The 18,894-nt window shown below is 40.2% G+C and overlaps 2 protein-coding genes across 2 annotated transcripts; one reads left to right on the top strand and one right to left on the bottom strand.

The window, feature by feature from the left end:
• The first annotated feature begins 435 nt into the window (after window positions 1–435).
• On the top strand, window positions 436–2,467 carry LOC131332463 (ethylene-responsive transcription factor CRF1-like). The gene has a single exon (XM_058366719.1). It carries the CDS (start codon window positions 1,175–1,177, stop codon window positions 2,159–2,161), a length of 987 nt encoding a protein of 328 aa, XP_058222702.1. The 5' UTR covers window positions 436–1,174; the 3' UTR covers window positions 2,162–2,467.
• Window positions 2,468–13,163: 10,696 nt separating this feature from the next.
• Window positions 13,164–15,047, bottom strand: LOC131333147 (umecyanin-like). The gene is made up of 2 exons (XM_058367505.1): window positions 14,802–15,047; window positions 13,164–13,722 (listed from the first exon to the last, which is right to left on the bottom strand). The coding sequence occupies exons 1-2, from the start codon at window positions 14,977–14,979 to the stop codon at window positions 13,346–13,348; spliced, it is 555 nt and encodes a 184-aa protein (XP_058223488.1). The 5' UTR covers window positions 14,980–15,047; the 3' UTR covers window positions 13,164–13,345.
• Window positions 15,048–18,894: the final 3,847 nt, after the last annotated feature.

The raw sequence follows: 18,894 nt of genomic DNA, 5'->3' as shown, positions 1-18,894 counted from the left end.
TGGGATGAGAGGAGAGACAGACGGCTTGGATGCGCCGAGCGGATATCACGTGGGATATATCCGCTCGACACTGAAAAATCTCTCATGTACACGATCCCATGTTCTTCTCAAAACTAGTAAGTGGCAATATTTATCTTATAGACTATATTATTTCGTTAGTAATGCAAAAATACATGTAGTTCGGGCTCCCACTTCGCACAAATCCTGCATCGCTTGACCGATTAACCTCCATTATGGCATTATCCATGTGCTGTTTCAGTCCTCTTTCAGATCAGAAAGGTGCGGTACTGTTACTAATAGTATTTATCTAGAAAATGAAATCATTTTATGAAAAATTCATATTTCCACGTGTCCGAAATCGGATATACATGACCAGTCATGATTTTAGTAGGATCTACGCCTAAGAATAGCACCGGATAATTCCCCAAAAATGGAACGCGGCGACTCGTCAAAAAGAGAAAAATACTCTATGCCTTGATCCCAGCCTTGCGTTCCGATAGCCCTCCGATAATCCTTCAAAATCGGTTAAAAATCTCGATCCAAATCACCGATACAAGCGTTTTCGAAATTGACCCAATAGATATCTCTCGGAGTTTATAAGAACCAAGAACACCACCAGTTTTTTGGGGTCTACTCTACACTGTGTGCGTCTCATTTTCTTCTCTCTCTCTCCAAAAATTTCCCCGATAAAACTCCCACGAAAGGGCCAACACAGTACCAGTCTACCGCCCTGTTCCATCTAGGTCTCCATCCAGGTACACTGTTGTCGCCGGAAAAAGCACGTCGTCAGTAACCGAACCCACTCACCAAGGAAACTCCCCTCTTTTCCTCCACAACTTTCTCAAGAAAACTCCAATTTTCTTTCACCCAACTCTCTCTCTCTCTCTCTCTTAGTCACACGCATGCCTGTGGCTATGCTTTCCGTACTCTTGATTTACCAATAAAGTGTATTCCTTGTTTCCTCTCTCTCTCTCCTTTTCTTGTAACTTTCCTTGATATTTCTAAACCCTCAGTCCGACTTCTCTGAGGGTTTATCTCCGTTTTGAAACCTCTCTCTCTCTCTCTCTATCTCTCCTCCACTCAAATCTCAACCGAATCTCTCCTCTTTACGCGCAAGGAGTCTTTCACTCTGCCTCTGTTTCGTTTCGATGCGAATCTGATAAATCTTCCAGATATGGACAAAACTGCCCTCTCTCCAGTGAAATACACCCAACACAGAATGCAAACCACAATGCTAACGCCGTCACCGTCCACGACGCCAGGGCTTGATGCTTTCGGTCCGAGAGTTGTACGGATAACGGTGACGGACGGCGACGCGACGGATTCCTCCAGCGACGAGGAGGTACGAGGAAATATCTCGCGGCGTCGACGGAGGGTGAAGAAGTTCGTTAACGAGGTCACAATCAGGCCGTGGACGGCGGAGAGAGAACCAGCGGCGAATACGAATCGCCGTAGAAAGTCCGCCGGGAAAGAGCGAAATACGGTGAACAGGTTGAAGCTAAACTCAGGGAAGAAGTTTCGCGGCGTACGGCAACGGCCGTGGGGAAAATGGGCGGCGGAGATCAGGGATCCGCTGCGACGCGTACGGCTGTGGTTAGGTACCTACGATACGGCCGAAGAGGCCGCCATTGTGTACGACAACGCCGCGATTCGGCTGCGTGGAGCCGACGCGCTCACGAACTTCGCCACTCCTCGGGTTCAACCCGGTCCGTTCGTTCCGCAAATCAAACCGGCCGCGACTTACTCCGGTTATACCTCCGGCGACGATTGTCGGAGCAAAGACCTCTCATCGCCAAAATCTGTTCTGCCGTCACACACTCCTACGAGCGAAGAAGCCGAGTCGTCGCAGAGTCAATCGAACGACGCCGCTACAGGGGACTTCACGGATTTAACGGGGCTCGATGCGACGTTGTTTCCGGGTGGTTTGTTTGATTTTGTGGATCCGGTTCCGGATTTGTTTGAAGGGTCGGGCTTGGGGGACAACATATTGGGCAAGAATTGCGACGAGTTTGGGTTTTTCGATTCGGGTTATGAGTTTGGGCTATTGGAGTCGGGTTGTAATTTCGGGTCTGGGCAATCGGTGTGGAACACTTCGACCGAGGATTATATCTTCCAGGATATAGGCGACATATTTGGGTCGGATCCTCTTGTTGCCTTGTGATCGAGTTCGAATAAGGACAGTTTTGGTATTATCATTTCTTAATTAGCGGTCTTTTAATTTTCGTATTTATTCTGTTATTAGTATTTTAGTTGAGTTTTGTTTTGGTTATTTTTGTAGTTAAGTTTAGCAGTTTTTAGTAATCAAATTGTAAACGGCTGGTGGTATTAAATTTTGAGTGAATATCTTAGTATTTTTATTATCTTTAAAAGGCACGTGCTCGTGGTCATGGGATTGTAAAAGACTTGAATTAGGTGGAAGAGTAAAATGAAATGAACGAAAATGCAATTTTGGCTTTGCTAGCTGGAATTATGTACCATGTGGGTTGTGTGTGATTTTGCATTGGAGAATATGAAATTGGTTTGAGGTGTGATTCTTGTTTGTTTTAGGTCTCAAAACGGTACACGGTTCTCAATAAATTTTCTATATCTATCTCTCTCTATTGATTATTCTAAAAAATCTCTTTTAAAACTCAAATCGAATAGGTTAGTGACCCAAGGGAATGTCAAGTGGTGCCCGACTCTTTCTTCACCGCGAGTTTTCCTTGTCTCGTCTCCGCTAGTCAATGCGCGGGGAAAAATTAAGGCACCACGTGGCAATTACGATCATCGAATAATTTGTTTGCTTTGAGATACAAGCACCTGGAAGAAGCAGTTTCGATTAAGAAAGGTTACCTAATTTACATGTCTCCCCATCTATGAGAATTTTTTTAGTGACGGGTGGGTACCACGTGGTGTCTGCTCGGCGCATCCAAGCCATTCGATGCAATTTAATTTGGAGAGAGAAAAAGGAGGGGTGAGAGGAGAGAGAGAAGGTTTTAATCTGAACCGTCCAAAAGTGCATCAGACGGCTCGGGAGTGCCGAGCAGAAACCATGTGTGATATACCTGCTCCGCACTTAAAATTTTCTCCCCATCTATACTTGTATATGTTCCTGTCAAAATTATTTTTAGCTCCTAAACTTTTGTTGAAGACTTATAAAAAGAAACCGTATAAATTTGCCCTTGAAATTTTAGTTCTCTGTGTAAGAGGACTTTTTTACGTGTATGTATCACAGACGACGAGTTTTGTTGATACAAAGAGAGTATGGCTGCAAACAAGTCGAATTGAGGCCGGATTTTAGAATTTTCGGTTTGCTTAATTCGTTAAGTTTTTAAATGAACTTGAGCCGAGTTCGAGCTCGTTGAAAATTTGATGAGCCGAGTTTGCCTAAGTTTGACTCAAATTTAAACTTGTTCACGAGCATTAACGAGTCAAAAACATTAGATGCTTATTTTTTGGTTGGATACAGCTCACATTTGTGGCTCCAGGGTTGTACACAATTTAGCTCTTTTTGATGAATTTGGCAACAGGAGGTGTACTTGAATGCCTCTATGCAAACTGTTTATTAACATGGCTAAGAGCAGCGCATTTCGTGTGTGAGGTGGAAACATGAGCAGATGGCCTAAAGTGTCAAAACACAACACCTTTTTATTTATTTATAAACAAACTCAAAAATTTTGATTACTCAAAATCCGCCCAAAGGGCTACAAACCCTAAATTGGAGCTTATCGACGGGAACAAACCCATGATAATCGGGTTATTCATATGGTTTGGATAAAAATACTCCGAGTACAAAAAACACTGCCCAAAGGGAGTAGAGAAAGTTTCACGCAGGGAGCTGACGCAAACGAAGAAGAAGACGACAACTGTAATTTGACGTGTCTTACCGTCCTCTTGTCCGAATAACTCACTACGAAACAGAAACACCCACAAAGGGTAGCAAAAGTATTTCCACGCAGGGAACTACCTTGTTTGTACTCTGCTCCTTGCTATGTTAATTAATCAATAATAACAACAATGCACAAACTTGTAAGAAGCTGTGTGCCCGTTATCCGTTTGAATCTTTGTAACAACAATGCACAAACTTTTTAAGAAGCCGTGCAATGAGTTTTAATTCGATTTCGGATTCAGTCACCTAATCCGATCAACATTGGTACCTTTTACCTGTGATTATTAGGCTCCATTTGGCTTTAAAAGGGGAATAGTAACTTCTTCTTTCTTTTTTTTTTTTGTCTTTATTCAAAAAAATTTACATTTGTTAATTTTGCGTCAATTTTTTGTGACTTATTAATTCGTCTTAGAGAGAGGAATCGGAAAAATAAAAAAATTTGATCGAAACTCATAATTTTTTTTCAAAAAGACAAGAATAAGTAAACAAAGCTGACTTATTGACTTATTTTTGTTTTATTCAAAAAATTATGAGTTTCGATCAAAATTTTTTACTTTTCCGATTTCTCTTGTCGAGACGAATCAATAAGTCACAAAAGTTTGATGCAAAACAAACAAATACAAAAAAAATTTGAATAAGGACAAAAAAATAAGTCACTCAACTTTTTAATTCAAATCCATCCTTAGAGACCGTAATTCTTAGAGTGAGACTAGTGGAATGAATCTCATTTCAAGTGCATTATGTGATTGTTTTACTCAATCATAAAATAAATAAAAAGGGAATTGATAATGCCAAAATTGTTTTGGCAGTATCATTTCCCAATAAAAACAGCCCCTTATTAAGACGAGGAAAAAAAGGGTTGTCCTAGTAGTAAAGGCGAACCTGCGCCTACAACATAATAGGGCTCATTAATTCCCCTTGAAAGCAAACAATGATTTAAATGGAGGACCATGGCGTTGGGTTGCTGTGCTAGCCTCTCCCAAAGATTTAGTTGAGGTGCGCGTAAGCTGGCTTGGACACCTCTGTTTCCAAATAAAAAATAAAAAATTATTTATTTTGCCCTTGGTGCATGCATGCAAAAATTATAAACATGTCGGTGGAGTATATTTTAAGTCGATCTTCCCCATTATCACTTTAGGAATCAAAACAAATTCACAAATCGCGAAAGAAATACCGACGATGGAACTATATATTCTTTATACTCTTGTTCACCAAACTCTTACTTTCGTTTATCAATCATGCGAAAAAATAGAGTCAACCTATATCCGTTAACTGCTAATCATGTATTAACACTTGACGCATCTTCTCGCAAAAGAAAGGGCATTTGGTCTAATCGATGGACCAGATTGTCGAAATAATTTAAAAAATAATAATATATCAAAAAAAGAAAAGAATTAATCTTTTAAACAAAAAGAAAATAATTACTCGGAAAATGCTGTTTGGGGCACATAAAATCATCATGGGAGGATGGGAATTCGTTGGTTTTCCTGATTAGGTTCCTTTGGGGACCCTTCTTCCTGTGTGGTATTTTTGTCTGCTTGTGAAATGTTAGTATACTAAATTCGAAGTGCATGATTTTGAGCCTACTGTCATGATTCATGAGTCAATCGCCCACCCTATTTAAGGCATGCATGCAATCCTAATATTTTGAATATTCTACTGTATTTACTGGGGAGAAGAGAAAATGGACAGGGACGTCAGCATGCATTATACAGTACGTATTTATTTTTAATTTGCTTTTTTTTACCTGAGCAATCCGAGGATGTCGCAGGACACTCCCTTCCTACTCCCTATAGTGAACTCTGCAGGGTAAATCTGGACTGTCCATCTCGACAATCAATAGTTTAGATATATTTTTTTATTTTTACAGATAAAAAAAAATAACAAATATAACTGAACCATTGATTGTCCTGATTAATGATCCAAATCTGCCCTGCACTACAGTGAAGCGCCCAGCGCCCTGCAGGATATCCAAATCCTGACAAGCAGATCGAGGCTTCGAGAATTTTTTTGGGTATTCTGAATTTCTGATCAGTATCTCACTCCAATGTTATCAATCTTGCGTTGAACCATTCCATGCAGATTACCCAAATCAATATATCTGTGAGGCCGAACACACGGGTTTTAAAAAACAACCACAACACAAGACACTATGGTGATTTACCCCCAAAAAGTGATGAAAGACAAATCTCTAAAGGCATGCAGTTGAAACGAATATATCAAAAGCGGCAAAGCTCAAAAGGGGGGAAAAAAAATCTATCAAGTGGTCCCTTAATTAATGAGCTGGTGCATCGATCGTATGTACTAAACATATCATGGACAAACTACTGCACTTCAGCCACCCAATTTGGATCTGGGTAAGAAAAACTTAAAGTTCTAAAACACGTACGCGTTAATATCTACCTCATAGGCCAATGGAAGGTTTGCCGGCCAATAACTTCAGGACTCTGAAATTAATTGAGATGTATGTAAACTGACCCGAATATCAGATATCCACAAAAAATTCTACCAAATGGCAAAGCCGAACTATATCTTATCTCATAGATCCTTCACGAACCAGACTAGCTATACAATGTGTTACACACCTGAGGGCACCGGCATAATTAGACACACACACACACAAACCAAAACGTCCCTTTCATTTTTCTTGTGACCTTTGTCTATTTAGGAGTCCCGTTCAATTTTAATACGAGATCTATTCAGTTACTCAAGGGACAGTTTGTACAAGCCGGAGTAGGATTTTAATTGGAGGCAAGAGAAGTAGCTTTCCAGCAGATTTTGGGCAGTGATAAGATACGTGTTTTCAGAATATCAGGACTTCTAGTGAGAAAGGAAGGAGAGAAATATCAGGACTTCTAGTGAGAGAAAATTGAAGGAAGAAGAGAGAGAGAGAGAGAGAGAGAGAGAGAGAGAGAGAGAGAGAGAGAGAGAGAGAGAGAGAGAGAGAGAGAGAGAGAGAGAGAGGCTTTTGTTGCAAGTGGGTGGGGTAGAAGACTACGTACCATGCAAGTAGGATTTTTGTTTCTGATATGGTTAGCCCAATTTGATGAATGAGGACAGCAAAACCCCAGTCATTATCTTCTGAGATTTTCTGGTAAATTTTATAGTCTTGGTTCCCTCACAATTTTATCATGTGATCTTTGGCATCATCGGGCAGCAAAAAGGGGAATAGAAACTTGGAAATGGCAAGAGCGACTTAACAGGACCAAATCCAAGCTAGAGGTATGAACATCCCCTCGTGTCATAATAATCGTGTTACGTGAATATTATGTGACTCAAAGCGAGACTCAACATAAATACTATTTTTTCATGTGTACGCGTTCTCAAAAAGATATTATCATGTACAAAAAGTACGTGTAAGTGTGTGTGGGGCCCACTCTCTTTGTGAATAGATCCCACATACACTGCACGCCTCCACTCTCTTTGTGAATAGACTCAACATAATTACACACAAACACCTCATACAAATTCACAAAGGGAGTAGATCCCACATACACTGCACGCCTCCAGTGTGTGTGGGGCCAACTCTCTTTGTGAATATGTACGTGTAAGTGTTTGTGTGTGTAGTTTTTTTTTTTGCTCGGCAGTGTGTAGTTGTAGCATTATTGATTTAGAAATGTTATATGCACGTAGCACAATCCCCTAACTTTGAAAAACAAAAAAAACAAAAACAAAAAAAAGAGAAACCCAATCCAATTCCCCTGGTGCACGATGCGTCAGTAATTAATGGTTGAAATATATTTTTTAAATTTGCCCAATAATTAATCTGGACCGTTTATTACCGAAAGCAACGATTTGGATGCTCATACGACGGTGATGTGCAGGTGCACCATCCCCCATTGGAATCGTCTTTGAGATTAGTCATGACAAAAGAGTAATGATGATGTTTGGTTTGGTTTAGTACGGGGAAAAATGGCCAAAAAGTACGTGTCGATCGGATTTGGGAGGGAGGGTTTAACGGTCTCCCATGACTGCTGCCCCCCGCTCCAATTGGCAACTAGAACTAGTACATGCTCAAGACTCGAATCCCCAATCTTTTTCAAAATTCAATGTACTTAATTTTGAATAATGGTATCGAATGAGCGCATCTACTCTACCTTTTTAATGACTAGTGCTCGGCACGTGTTTTGCACATGCTCAATATCGATCATGATCATATTAGTTAAAATCAATCGTCAATAGCTTTTGATAAAAAGAGTCGTACACAAATGATTATGTTATCGAATTATGATGGTAACAATGTGATCACAATTATGCATTTAGTCGCGATACTATGTCAATATGTATTATCTTCGTTACATCAAAATTGCTAACTTCGTCAACTATCATTGTACCATCACGTTTTGAAATGTTTTTTTTCTTAAAGTTTGTTATTATTATTATTATTATTATTATTATTATTATTATTATTTCACCATTTCTATTGAGAATCACTTTAAAACTTCTTTTATCCGCATCAATGGCTTCTATCATATTTGTTATGATAATATGATTCTTCTTTTGTCCAACACTATGACTTAGTTGGCACAAACTATTCCGTAACAAATATCGATGGCCACCATCATCATCTCCACTATCAAATTTTTTGGATGCTTTTCAATGATTTTGTATTATTTATCTTTCAATGGTACCTAATTATAAAATTCCTTTGAGTCTGTTTTTGTCATACAACAATGGTCGTTGAATATTATCTTCAAGGTACCCACAAGTAGTGGCGACACCACAGCCAAGGGTGCGGGGTCTGGCGACCCATCTTCATTTTCATTATTCACTTTGAATATTTTAGGGCTTGTTAGTTTAAATGTATAAAATTTGGGTGGGATTGGGAATAAGTGATATGAATACAATATCTCCTATATATAAAATATGATATGACTAATTTTTTAAGCTTTGCCATTTGAAATTTGTATATACTCAAGCTTGATATGGGTTATTTGATTTTTTGGGAAAATAGACGTTGACGCTATTGACATTGAGACTATAATGCAACGATTTCAAAATATGAAATCGCGTCGAATGCAATTTCAGAAGCTCGTGTAGCTTCTTTTTTTTTTTTTTGTCGAGAACTTATAAGAAAGATTATTAGTATATGCATTTTGATATCTTTTGTGTACAAGTTGAAACGCTTGTCGAGCTTTAAATGTGATTTTTGTTAGAAGTAGGTTATTTATTGCCATTATTATGTTATATTTTTCGGTTTTACAATTGGCAAAAGTATTGACGTTTATGGATGATCCCATGCTCCAAAATCCCTGGAGTCGCCACTGCCCACAAGCTCCTACTTATTAAATGTTGTGGGTCCCATAAGAAAAAAAGGAGGGACGCCAAATTAATATTTGGGGGCGGATATATATATCCAATAGAAAAAATTTAGGCCAAACATGAGAAAATTCAGAAGGCAATTTTTCATAACTTAAAATGTGTTTTAAGAAACCCTTAGCTACTACAATACAAGGAATTTTTAAAACCTTAATTATAAGCATTCGTTTTGTCCATCCACCCCTTGATCCATTTTTATGGAGCATCTCCAAGGAAGAGCCAGTTTCGGAGCCAAAGCCATATGTTGGCTTCGAAACCAAAATTCTTTCATTCAATGGGACCAATCATTTTTGGGAGCCAAAAAATGACTTGAGTATTTCTTCGACCAAATAAAACTGTAACAAATTTAAAAATAGCTTTAATTTTAAAAAGTACGTAACCAAACCATTAGAGATGCGCGACATCTCTAGCGATTCAAGTTAAGGAGTGTATTTGTGTAAGAAATATCAGAAATTTGCAGTTAATGGAGGTGGGAGTGAAAAATCACTTCTAGCGGTATTGTTAGGGTTAGCTTGTTGGGATTCCACCCAAGTGGGGTGGTGTGCGCGAAATACATGGTCACTCCTTACCTTATTTCCTTACTAGTATTAGGGTTTTATTTTTGCCTATATATTGATGTATATGAGAGCAAAGAGGCGTGTGACTGAAATCATGTGGAGAGAGTGAGGTCAAGTGGATGAGCCGGTGCATCTCCCCGGAGCAGTGGAGAGCCGGTTGTGGCTCTTTTGGAGAGGTTTTTTCATCTTGTATTATTGTGTAAATAATATTAAGGGAGTTTTTCCTCATATCGTTGTGTTGTTGAGTGATCCCGGATCCTAACAACTGATATCAGAGCACAAGAGAGCAAAGGGGGGTCACCAAAAAAAACATACGACCTCCATTAATGCATGGTTTGTGCGCCTCACAGAGACGATCGCCATGGTGTGTGGGCGGTCAGGTTTCGTCACCGGAAGAAGTCTCATAGGCGTTCGTGGATTGTTGGACGCGAATTACGGCATCCTAGGGTGTGATGTGGGCAGTCAAGCAGCGGAGGATCGCAGATAGAAATGGGTCTGCTGCGGACATCTCAGGTATGAGATGTGGAGCATCCGGGTTTGGATGCGGGCACTTCGGATGGGGTGCGAGCACTCTGTTGAGGGGGTGCTAAATATCGACAAGATGTTGACATTGCAGCCGGACAATGCTGCGGGTTCAGCTACAGAAGATCTAGTATAGCAGGGAGACAATCAGTTAGGCGTGTACTTTGTGAGGGGGTGCCGAGACGTTGACTTAGATAGTGATAACAGGCGCTTGCTAGAGTAGTTGAACGGTTTGACGATTACCCCACTTGGTTGGAAGAGGGTGATTGTTGGGATTCCACCCAAGTGGGGTGGTGTGCGCGAAGGGTGACGTCGAGTGGGTGAGCCAGTGTGGCTCACTGGAGCGGTAGAGAGCCAACCGGCTCTCCCGAAAAGATTTTTTCATCTTGTATTATTGTGTAAATAATATTAAAGAGAATTTTTCCTTATATCATTATATTGTTAAGTGACCCACGATCCTAACATAGCTACTGTCAAAAAAAAAGGAGAGTGCATTACCTGCGATGCCAACTGTGATGGAGCAGCTAATGAAGAGAGAGAGAGAAGATTGGAGTCGGCAGACTCCACTGCCCTTGACTGTACTTGAGCAGAGAGTGAAGGGAGATGAGAGAGGAGAGAATTTGGAAGAGAGAGAAAAGGGAGTGGCGAGAAATATTTTTTTTTTATATTCTTTAATTTTTATTAGCACACATTTTAACTACACTACTATAACACATATTTACTTTTTTTAATTTATACATTCTTAACAAACAAAAAATAGGAACTCACTTTATGTACTTTGTGTCATATAACATACAATTTTAGCAACATCACTAGAGATGCTCTTATTGTTCTTTAACTCAAATAAGGAGTGGATTCTCTCTCTCATCCGAAACTTAGACCGGAGCCAATAGTCGAAATCTTGACCGTCCATTAATAATTCGGATCTGTTCAGAGACTCCTCGCAAAGAATTGAATTCTTCTTGCGAAGAGTTTGCAAGCAGATTTGAACCATTAATTTTTTCAATGTGCAGCTCGGCTTAGATTATGACTGTTTTTTTCAGTTCAAGTTTTGGATCGGAGAGGACCTGAACCCGAATTAAGTACGGAGAAAGTGGGGCCTCAAGGGTGGTTCCCATGCCATCCGACAGGGCGGTGACGGGCCGGAATGTATAAAGATCTTTCAGAGGGTGGTGGCGATACGCCAAAGATTAGTCAATTAGCAACTTGGGTACATCCGTACATGCATGCCCCACACATTAATGCATGCATGACCCATATATATCACGTATAGTGCCCTGGGGATATTAATACGTGTCACACCAAACTTGCATTTGAGTTGTGGGGCTAATTAACAGTACGTATTGTGTGCTTTACATGCTTCTTACTAACATTTGTCACAGCTATAATCCCCTCTGTCCGTGATGGGTTGATAATGTTTTTGGCGTGGGTGCATGAACTTGAGATTTTTGTGCAGGATGAACACACAAAAAAAAAAATATGACGTGAAGATTATGGAATTCGGAACATGTTGTCCTAACACCCTTCAAGATCAGTGGTGACTTGACCTGGTTAAAAAACCTACTATATGAATATATGATGCTGAATGATATTGGAACGCTACGCGGTGGTCATTAGGAGCATCCCATAATTGTATGAAAAGTAAAGCTACCAAAATTTAAATGTCAGGTGTGATTGGACGCGGAAAAGACTTGAACTCATGATAGCCTCTTGCCATTCGAGCAAAGTCCACGTTCCTCTTTGGATGTGTTCAATCCTCTTTGGATGTGTTCAATCGTAGTAACAATTCCATATTCTTTGGAAAATTCAGGGGCTAAAAACTAGTAATAAGATTTGAGGCGCCCGTAATATCGATAAGTATGTAATGTGAATATTGGTCTATGGGTTTTTAACAGAATTACTTGGTGAATAATTTGCGGATGATATTCAATCGTACTTAACTTGAAACCCTTCTTTCTTCATTTTTTATTTTTATTTTGAAAATAAACCTTCCCTTTATTATTTAGACACTGAAATATGGCGACTTATAAATCAGGCACACGAGCAAACACGTCAAAGTGGCTAAACACACTAATAAAACACAGGCCCTGCATCGAATCAGCCCTTCAAATGTGGCCACAGGTTCGTTAACTTTGGGTTGGTCCAAGCCCATCGACCAAATTCTGTAGAAGGGGCAAGAGCAACTCCAAGATTTCCCTCAATATAGAGATCACGGGTATCATAAAGCTTGGTTGGAGTTGCTCTAAGTAATCGGCAATCATGGGACACCAGTGGTACCCAAACACCTTCTCCCAGCTGGGCTGGTCCTGAACTCCGGGGTTGTAAAGCGAACGCAGAACATGACGCCGCTACATAAAGTAAAATGTAAAATACTAACCGACCCATGGAAAATTTCCCAATGAGTGGCGGATTTGGATGGAATCTCGGCTAGTCTCCATTTGTGTGCATAACATATATAGAAATGTTTTTCAAGAATGCATAGATAATAGATATGATTGAAAATGGTTTGTACGTACCTATTTGCTGTTTTTTTAACACACACATATTAATACTATTACTCATACTTAACTGGGACCCTATTTTTTGACCGAAATTTGGAGGCCTAAAGTCGCTGCTCTTGCGGATTTAGGTGAAGGCCGCCCTTGCCTTCTCCCACCATTTATCCATACGGATACAGTTAATTTTAGCCGTTAGTCCCCATGAATGCGTGGTGACCGGTGGGAAAAAGGAGTTGCAGCATCACGTGGCTATTCCTCAAGCCGAACAGAAACAATTGACAACTACATTTTTTTGTTGTAAGCGGGAGTAATGTGTTTTTTACAATGAAATGGACCAAAAGATGTGTACCCATCATTCTGTATATAAAAAAGCTATATTTGTGTCAAAAAAATACAACAGCCGAAAACAATGAACCGATCCTTGCATAAATAATTGAAACTGGTACACAAATCCTGCCAGAATCATACAACAAATTTGCAAAAGAATCAGCCATTGCAGCTTAATTACAACCCAATGGAACAACATTTTTACTACTTCACTGGGTGGGGGGGGTCTCACAACAAATGTTGCATGTGCTCTCTTAGACAAACTGCCATGCCACAAAAGAAACCAAACAGCCAATCACCATTTCCAGGCCCCCGATCGGACCCGCAGAGTGCGCGGAATTCGGCGCGGGAGCCGGGGCGTGGGAAGGGGAAGCCGAGATTTCCCCGAGAGCCTCTGTCGTCGAATAGATCCTCCCGCTGGAGCCCTCTCCGGCGACCACGGCGATGTGGAGCTTCTGGCCATACTCGCATTGCGTCCCGACGGTGGAGTAATAGTAATGCTCGCCGGGCTGTGTGAAGTTCAAAATGACGGGTCCAAATGGATACAATTTAACGGCATTTTCCAGCGTGCAACTGTAGTAATCTTCTCGTGAGACCTCCATCACGTTGTGCAGTCCCGTGAATGGGAAAACTGTAGATTTTTTTGGCCTTGTTAGCATGATAATTGAAGTTATGCCCTAATTGGTTACATGCACGTGAAGTGATATTTTTACATGTAATTTGTACAAATTTTTTTTTTTTGTTGCAAAAAGTTCCTTTTCAAGATGAAATTGTGACGGCTTTGTTCGCTTGCAAGTTTTGAGTATTTTAGTTTTGATAGTGGGTGGAGAGAAAAATAAGATAATGATTGGAGAGAGAGGTAATGAATAGAAAGAGATAAAGAGAGAAATGATAGTAATTATTGAAAAAATAAGGTAATGATTGGAAAAAAATATAGGATAATGATTAGAAAACAAAGTTAAAACAAAGTTAAGTAGAGAAACAAACAAAGCCGACATTTTTACATATAATTTGTATGGGGTGATGTAAATTTTTTTGAAATAAAAGTAATCTATCTTGACGGGTGTTTGGTTTTAAAATGAAAGACCAGCATTCAACCAGATCCGGAGATGTGCCGAGAGGGTGCAGAGCGGCCCATCCGGCCGTTCATCTCGGCATAGATGGCTCAGATAGAATCTGAGTGCATACAAATCGCGTACAAATCTGAACCGTCAATCGCTCAGGTAAGATTCGAGCCATCAATTGCCGAGATGAGCGGCCGAATTGGCCACTCTGCACCGCTCTATAAGGAGATGCTTGGCAGAATCCCCTATTCCGTGCGTAAACTTCGCACATTGTTTATTGTTGCTCTTCCAAATGACTTGGCTTGTTGTGATTGAAACATGTTAATTTCCTCCCCATCGAAATCACACAACGTTGTAGATGCTTTCCTTTAGAAGAGAAAACAATTTCCATCTTTTGGCTCGTGATTTCAAAATACGCCAATGATTTTCGAAATCAAAAATGGGCAGGAAGGAAACAAAACGTAATTAGAATGAAGTACAAACAATTGAGTATCACTTTTGGGCTCTTGCATTCAAAATACGCGCCTACGACGGTATATATTATGGACAACCTTACTGATTCGAAATCGTTTTCGAGATCAAAATGGGCTGCAGGGAGGAGGAAACAAACCGCAATGAGAATGAAGAAAATGCAAAGGGCACTTACGTAAGTGGTCCTCGACGCCAAAGACCCTTGGTTTAGCCCATTCCTCAAAGAAGGTCTTGTTTGGGGGAACGGACCACCCGAGGCTTCCTCCCACGATATGGTACATGGCGCTGGTTGGAGCCACCATCAGGCAACAAGCTGCAGCCAAAAGAACCAAAGAAATCTGAACCTTAGTCATTTTTCTCAGGCCCTCCGAATGCCTCTCAATTTCTTGTTTTGGGATTTTGTTTGAACGATGAGTAATGCCACATCCACCATTTATAGCACAGAAAAATTAAACCAGCTTGAACAAACTACTATTTAGAGCCATTCTTTATTGGCTGAAGCGCCAGAGACAGATCGGAAATTGTATGGTGGGGGTTTAATTTGAGAGGATGAATTGGTTTGGTCCCTATATTTATGGATGGAAAAAGACTATAATTTACTAATTTGGTTCTAAGCCTTAGAAAAATACACAGACCTGGTCAGAGGGTGGTGATCAATTTTTAGAAAGGAGGAAGTAATTAAAACCCTTGTTTTAGGGGGAAAAAAAGAAGAAGATATCAACAGTTTCATTTGTTTCACTAGTTTCATTTGTCATGCTAAATGTGTTTCCCATGTTGTTACGTTTAGAATCAATAATATTTTTCCACTTTTACAGATTGGTTTTTAACATAGTGGTGCCGACGTGAGATTACATAAAAAGTGTGTTGAAATTGGGGGAAATGAAACAGGAATTTAGTGTTATATACGGTCTTTGGTCATGCTCATAATTATCTGGCTTATGTTTATACCAAATTCAGGTTCATTTAATCTATCGGAACATCTAGCAGTGTAGAGTACACAATCAGATCCCTTAATTGAGATTTATTTTGTGTTACTTGTGGATTGCGAATTCTTCAAATTTTATGATTCTTCACTCAATGTACACTATATATGCATTGCGTCTCATATTGTGAAGTGCATTCTCATATTTTGCTTATGTTGTTTCCTTCTGCATGGCGATCCTCGGACTGATTGTGTGCATAGAGGTTCTCAGAGGGATCGATTTACATATCGTGCAGCTCGCTGTGAAATAAGAGCATCCGAATAGTTTGGAAGGTTTGAACGTACCCTGCTTCGATAAGTATACCGTTGTTTGCAATGTTATCATAGAGACGGGTACTTTCACACACCTTTCAAGCAGGTGAACAAAATCGCACTCATGATTTGGGTGGCCGTTATGCCCTTCTATTAGGTTTAAACTATTAGGTTCACCGATACATTTAATGGCTACGTACGGGCGTTTTCTGGATCTTTTAAGTGCATATGGTACACCCTTTTAAAGGGTGTGTATTGTAGACTTTCCCCTATTTTTTTGAACTGAACTTTCAGTTTTACATATGGAAAATCCCGGTTGGAGTCATCTTGTCAGAGTTCAACATCCATTTCAAGTTTGTCTCTCGAAAGTAATCGAGAGTCATCGTTCATCTTATAGAACTTTACTGTCGGCAACTGAAGCCAACAATCAAACTGATGAGAAGTATATAGCAGAAGAATTGATCTGGACACTGTAAGGCAATGTCGTCACCATAAACCATTAGCTTGGTTTTGCTAAATTTTCTCTCGACACTACAGAAAGTGAAGGAATTCACTTTCAGAGCCAACTCAGCCAAGGGGAAGTGGATTCAACGACTAAGAATGACGTTTACCAATACAATGAGATAAACTTGATTCCTTCATTTGTTTCAATTTGGGAAGGACTATGATTGACATTATCCTATTCAAATGTTCTAACGTTTTACTCAATCTAAGGTCTATTGTAAGCAACAAGGTCCATATGTATCTGTTTCGGCAGTGTTCCTGTCAGTTTCTTCTGCGCCAGAGGTCCAAGCAAATGGGAATGAAAGGGAAGGAAAATGGCTATAGCGTTGTAGAGTAGCTACTAACCGAATTGCAATTTCGGTGGTGGTTTAATACAACTGGTTCGCCACTCCATTTGATCCAGGAATGATGTTCTAAAACTGGATTGCAATCAGTTTGGTTCCTACCGTATGGGGAGACCTGATACTTAATTAATTTCTAATGTTGTTCTCCTCCACGTAATTCGCTTGTTTTAACGAGCAACAATGTTTCGCGTTTTGGGTATGTTTGCAGATGGCCAGATACGGTAATAAATTTCTTTGAGAAACAAATTACGTGATAAGAAGGTGAAGCGAAATCGATCAGACAACCAAATAGACGGGGAACGACAATAGCAATTGCCCACTTAAGAGAACAACACTACATACAAAGATACATTTCATGTCCAAAGGGGCACGAATATCATCCATGTGCGCAAATTTTCCCAATACATGGCTCTCAGCCTTCTATAATACAGCATTGAAATCATAAGCCATTTCTGAATTGGATTAGAAGCCGAAGGAGGAGGGCGAATCCAAGTTGTGGATTAGGTATGTGAGAGCCAGTGCCACCAACATCAGCGCGTATGCGATTCCTTGGTCAATTGTTGTTCCTGAAAGTATTATTGGACAGGGAAAAGAAAAAAAAATCAAAGTATGTACTGTATATGATTGTGTAAGAGAGTAGAATCCAGATGCATTGGAAGTTTCGAACAAGAATAACACTGCATTTAGGAAAAACCAGAAATCTCCCCTTTTTGGGCAGAAATCTCTGATCTCAATAACATTTTTCATGAGTTAAAATGGTGTTTTTTTATTTTATTTTATTTTATTTTATTATATTAGGAATGAATATAAATGAGAGGATTAATTGAGGCACATTCTATGCAGAAATTCTAGAAAAAGATTTGCTGATAAAGCGTTACTCTAAATTTTACATAAAAATACCTACACGATGCAATGGGATAGGTCTTAGCTCTGCTTAAGCGCAACTCGAATAATCTCTGGGTGGAAATTAGGAACAGAATGCAAAACAAAGGACTCGTTTTCTCCTTATATATACCCTAAACCAACTAAAAAGAAGTTTTTTCCATTCCACAATATTTTCAGGAACTCAAATGCTACAAATGGAAAGGAAGATAAAAAATAAAAAACCATCTTTCATTTTCTTAATTTTTTCTCGCCAAATGGAAGCCAGGAGGAAAACCATATTACTAGAAGACAGAACAAGAAAAACTCACCGTCGCTTACAGGGGCAGGAACCGGAGCCTGGGCCTGAATGGAAGCTAAAGAGATTGCAAGCACGAGAGCGAACAACGCAACCACGCCAAATGAAACCGAAGGTTTCGCCATTCTTCCCTCGCCGTATTATCAAAAATCAACAACGTAAAAGCCTACGGCCAGAGCTCTCCCTCTCTGCGCAACTCTCACGACGCAGAGAGAGAGAGAGAGAGAGAGAGAGAGAGAGAGAGAGAGAGAGAGAGAGAGATTTTTCCGATTTCTTTCTAACTACCCGTCTCACAACGACGACCGAAAATGAATATGAGAAATCGGAGTGAGATTTTTCAGTTTCCAACAGCTTTTTAAAGGTGGCTTCGGATTCTTCGGGGAAAATAGGAGAGAGAGAGAGAGAGAGAGAGAGAGAGAGAGAGAGAGAGAGATAAGCTAGGGAAAGCCGGTAATGTGGGACCACCGGAGTTCGAGTGGACCCACTTCCACCGAATCACCACTCTCCACAGCCTGCTGCCACCCCCATGTGAACCGTCCGGCAGGAATCAGGCAGTCTGTTGTCCCCTTGGTTGGCGCCATACGACGGGCCTATGGTACTGAACTACTGATACTTCCACTTTTTCCACTTTTCTTATTTTCTTCTGTTCCTGAAGTGCCCTTAGTGTTTTGCTGGATCTACTACTCTGCCCTCTGCTTGGAGAGAGATCGCACGTTCAATGATCCTAACAATATTGCTGCAACCTCAAGCGGACCGTGGTCGCACCATGGGCACATACGCCATTGTCTGCCCGAGCCTATAGATTGTGTTCGTGCTGTGTTATTTTGCGCCGACTTTGAAACGTGTCATGCCCAGATTAGCCGGGCTAATTGAGCTGGCACCTCTAGTATTTCTTATTTCCCGCCAGAGATTTGTCTAGGAACCCAAGCACTTGAAGTTAGAGAGGTGTTTGCATGAGAAATTTATTGGCTCAATTAAAAGATGACAAGTGGCCATTTGTATTGAA

This window comes from Rhododendron vialii, chromosome 7a (assembly GCF_030253575.1).
Source record: "Rhododendron vialii isolate Sample 1 chromosome 7a, ASM3025357v1".
In the NCBI taxonomy this organism is placed as follows: domain Eukaryota; kingdom Viridiplantae; phylum Streptophyta; class Magnoliopsida; order Ericales; family Ericaceae; genus Rhododendron; species Rhododendron vialii.
Note: the sequence above shows the minus strand (reverse complement) of the source record. Positions and strands in the feature narration are given on the sequence as shown.

What these genes read in the sequence shown, in the direction of transcription:
- LOC131332463 (XM_058366719.1), top strand. Translation starts at nt 1,175, where the DNA reads ATGGACAAAACTGCCCTCTCTCCAGTGAAATACACCCAACACAGAATG.
- LOC131333147 (XM_058367505.1), bottom strand. Translation starts at nt 14,979, where the DNA reads ATGACTAAGGTTCAGATTTCTTTGGTTCTTTTGGCTGCAGCTTGTTGC. An exon ending in TGGCGTCGAGGACCACTTAC is followed by an intron (nt 13,723 to 14,801) that starts GTAAGTGCCCTT and finishes AAAAATCTACAG; the next exon opens with TTTTCCCATTCACGGGACTG.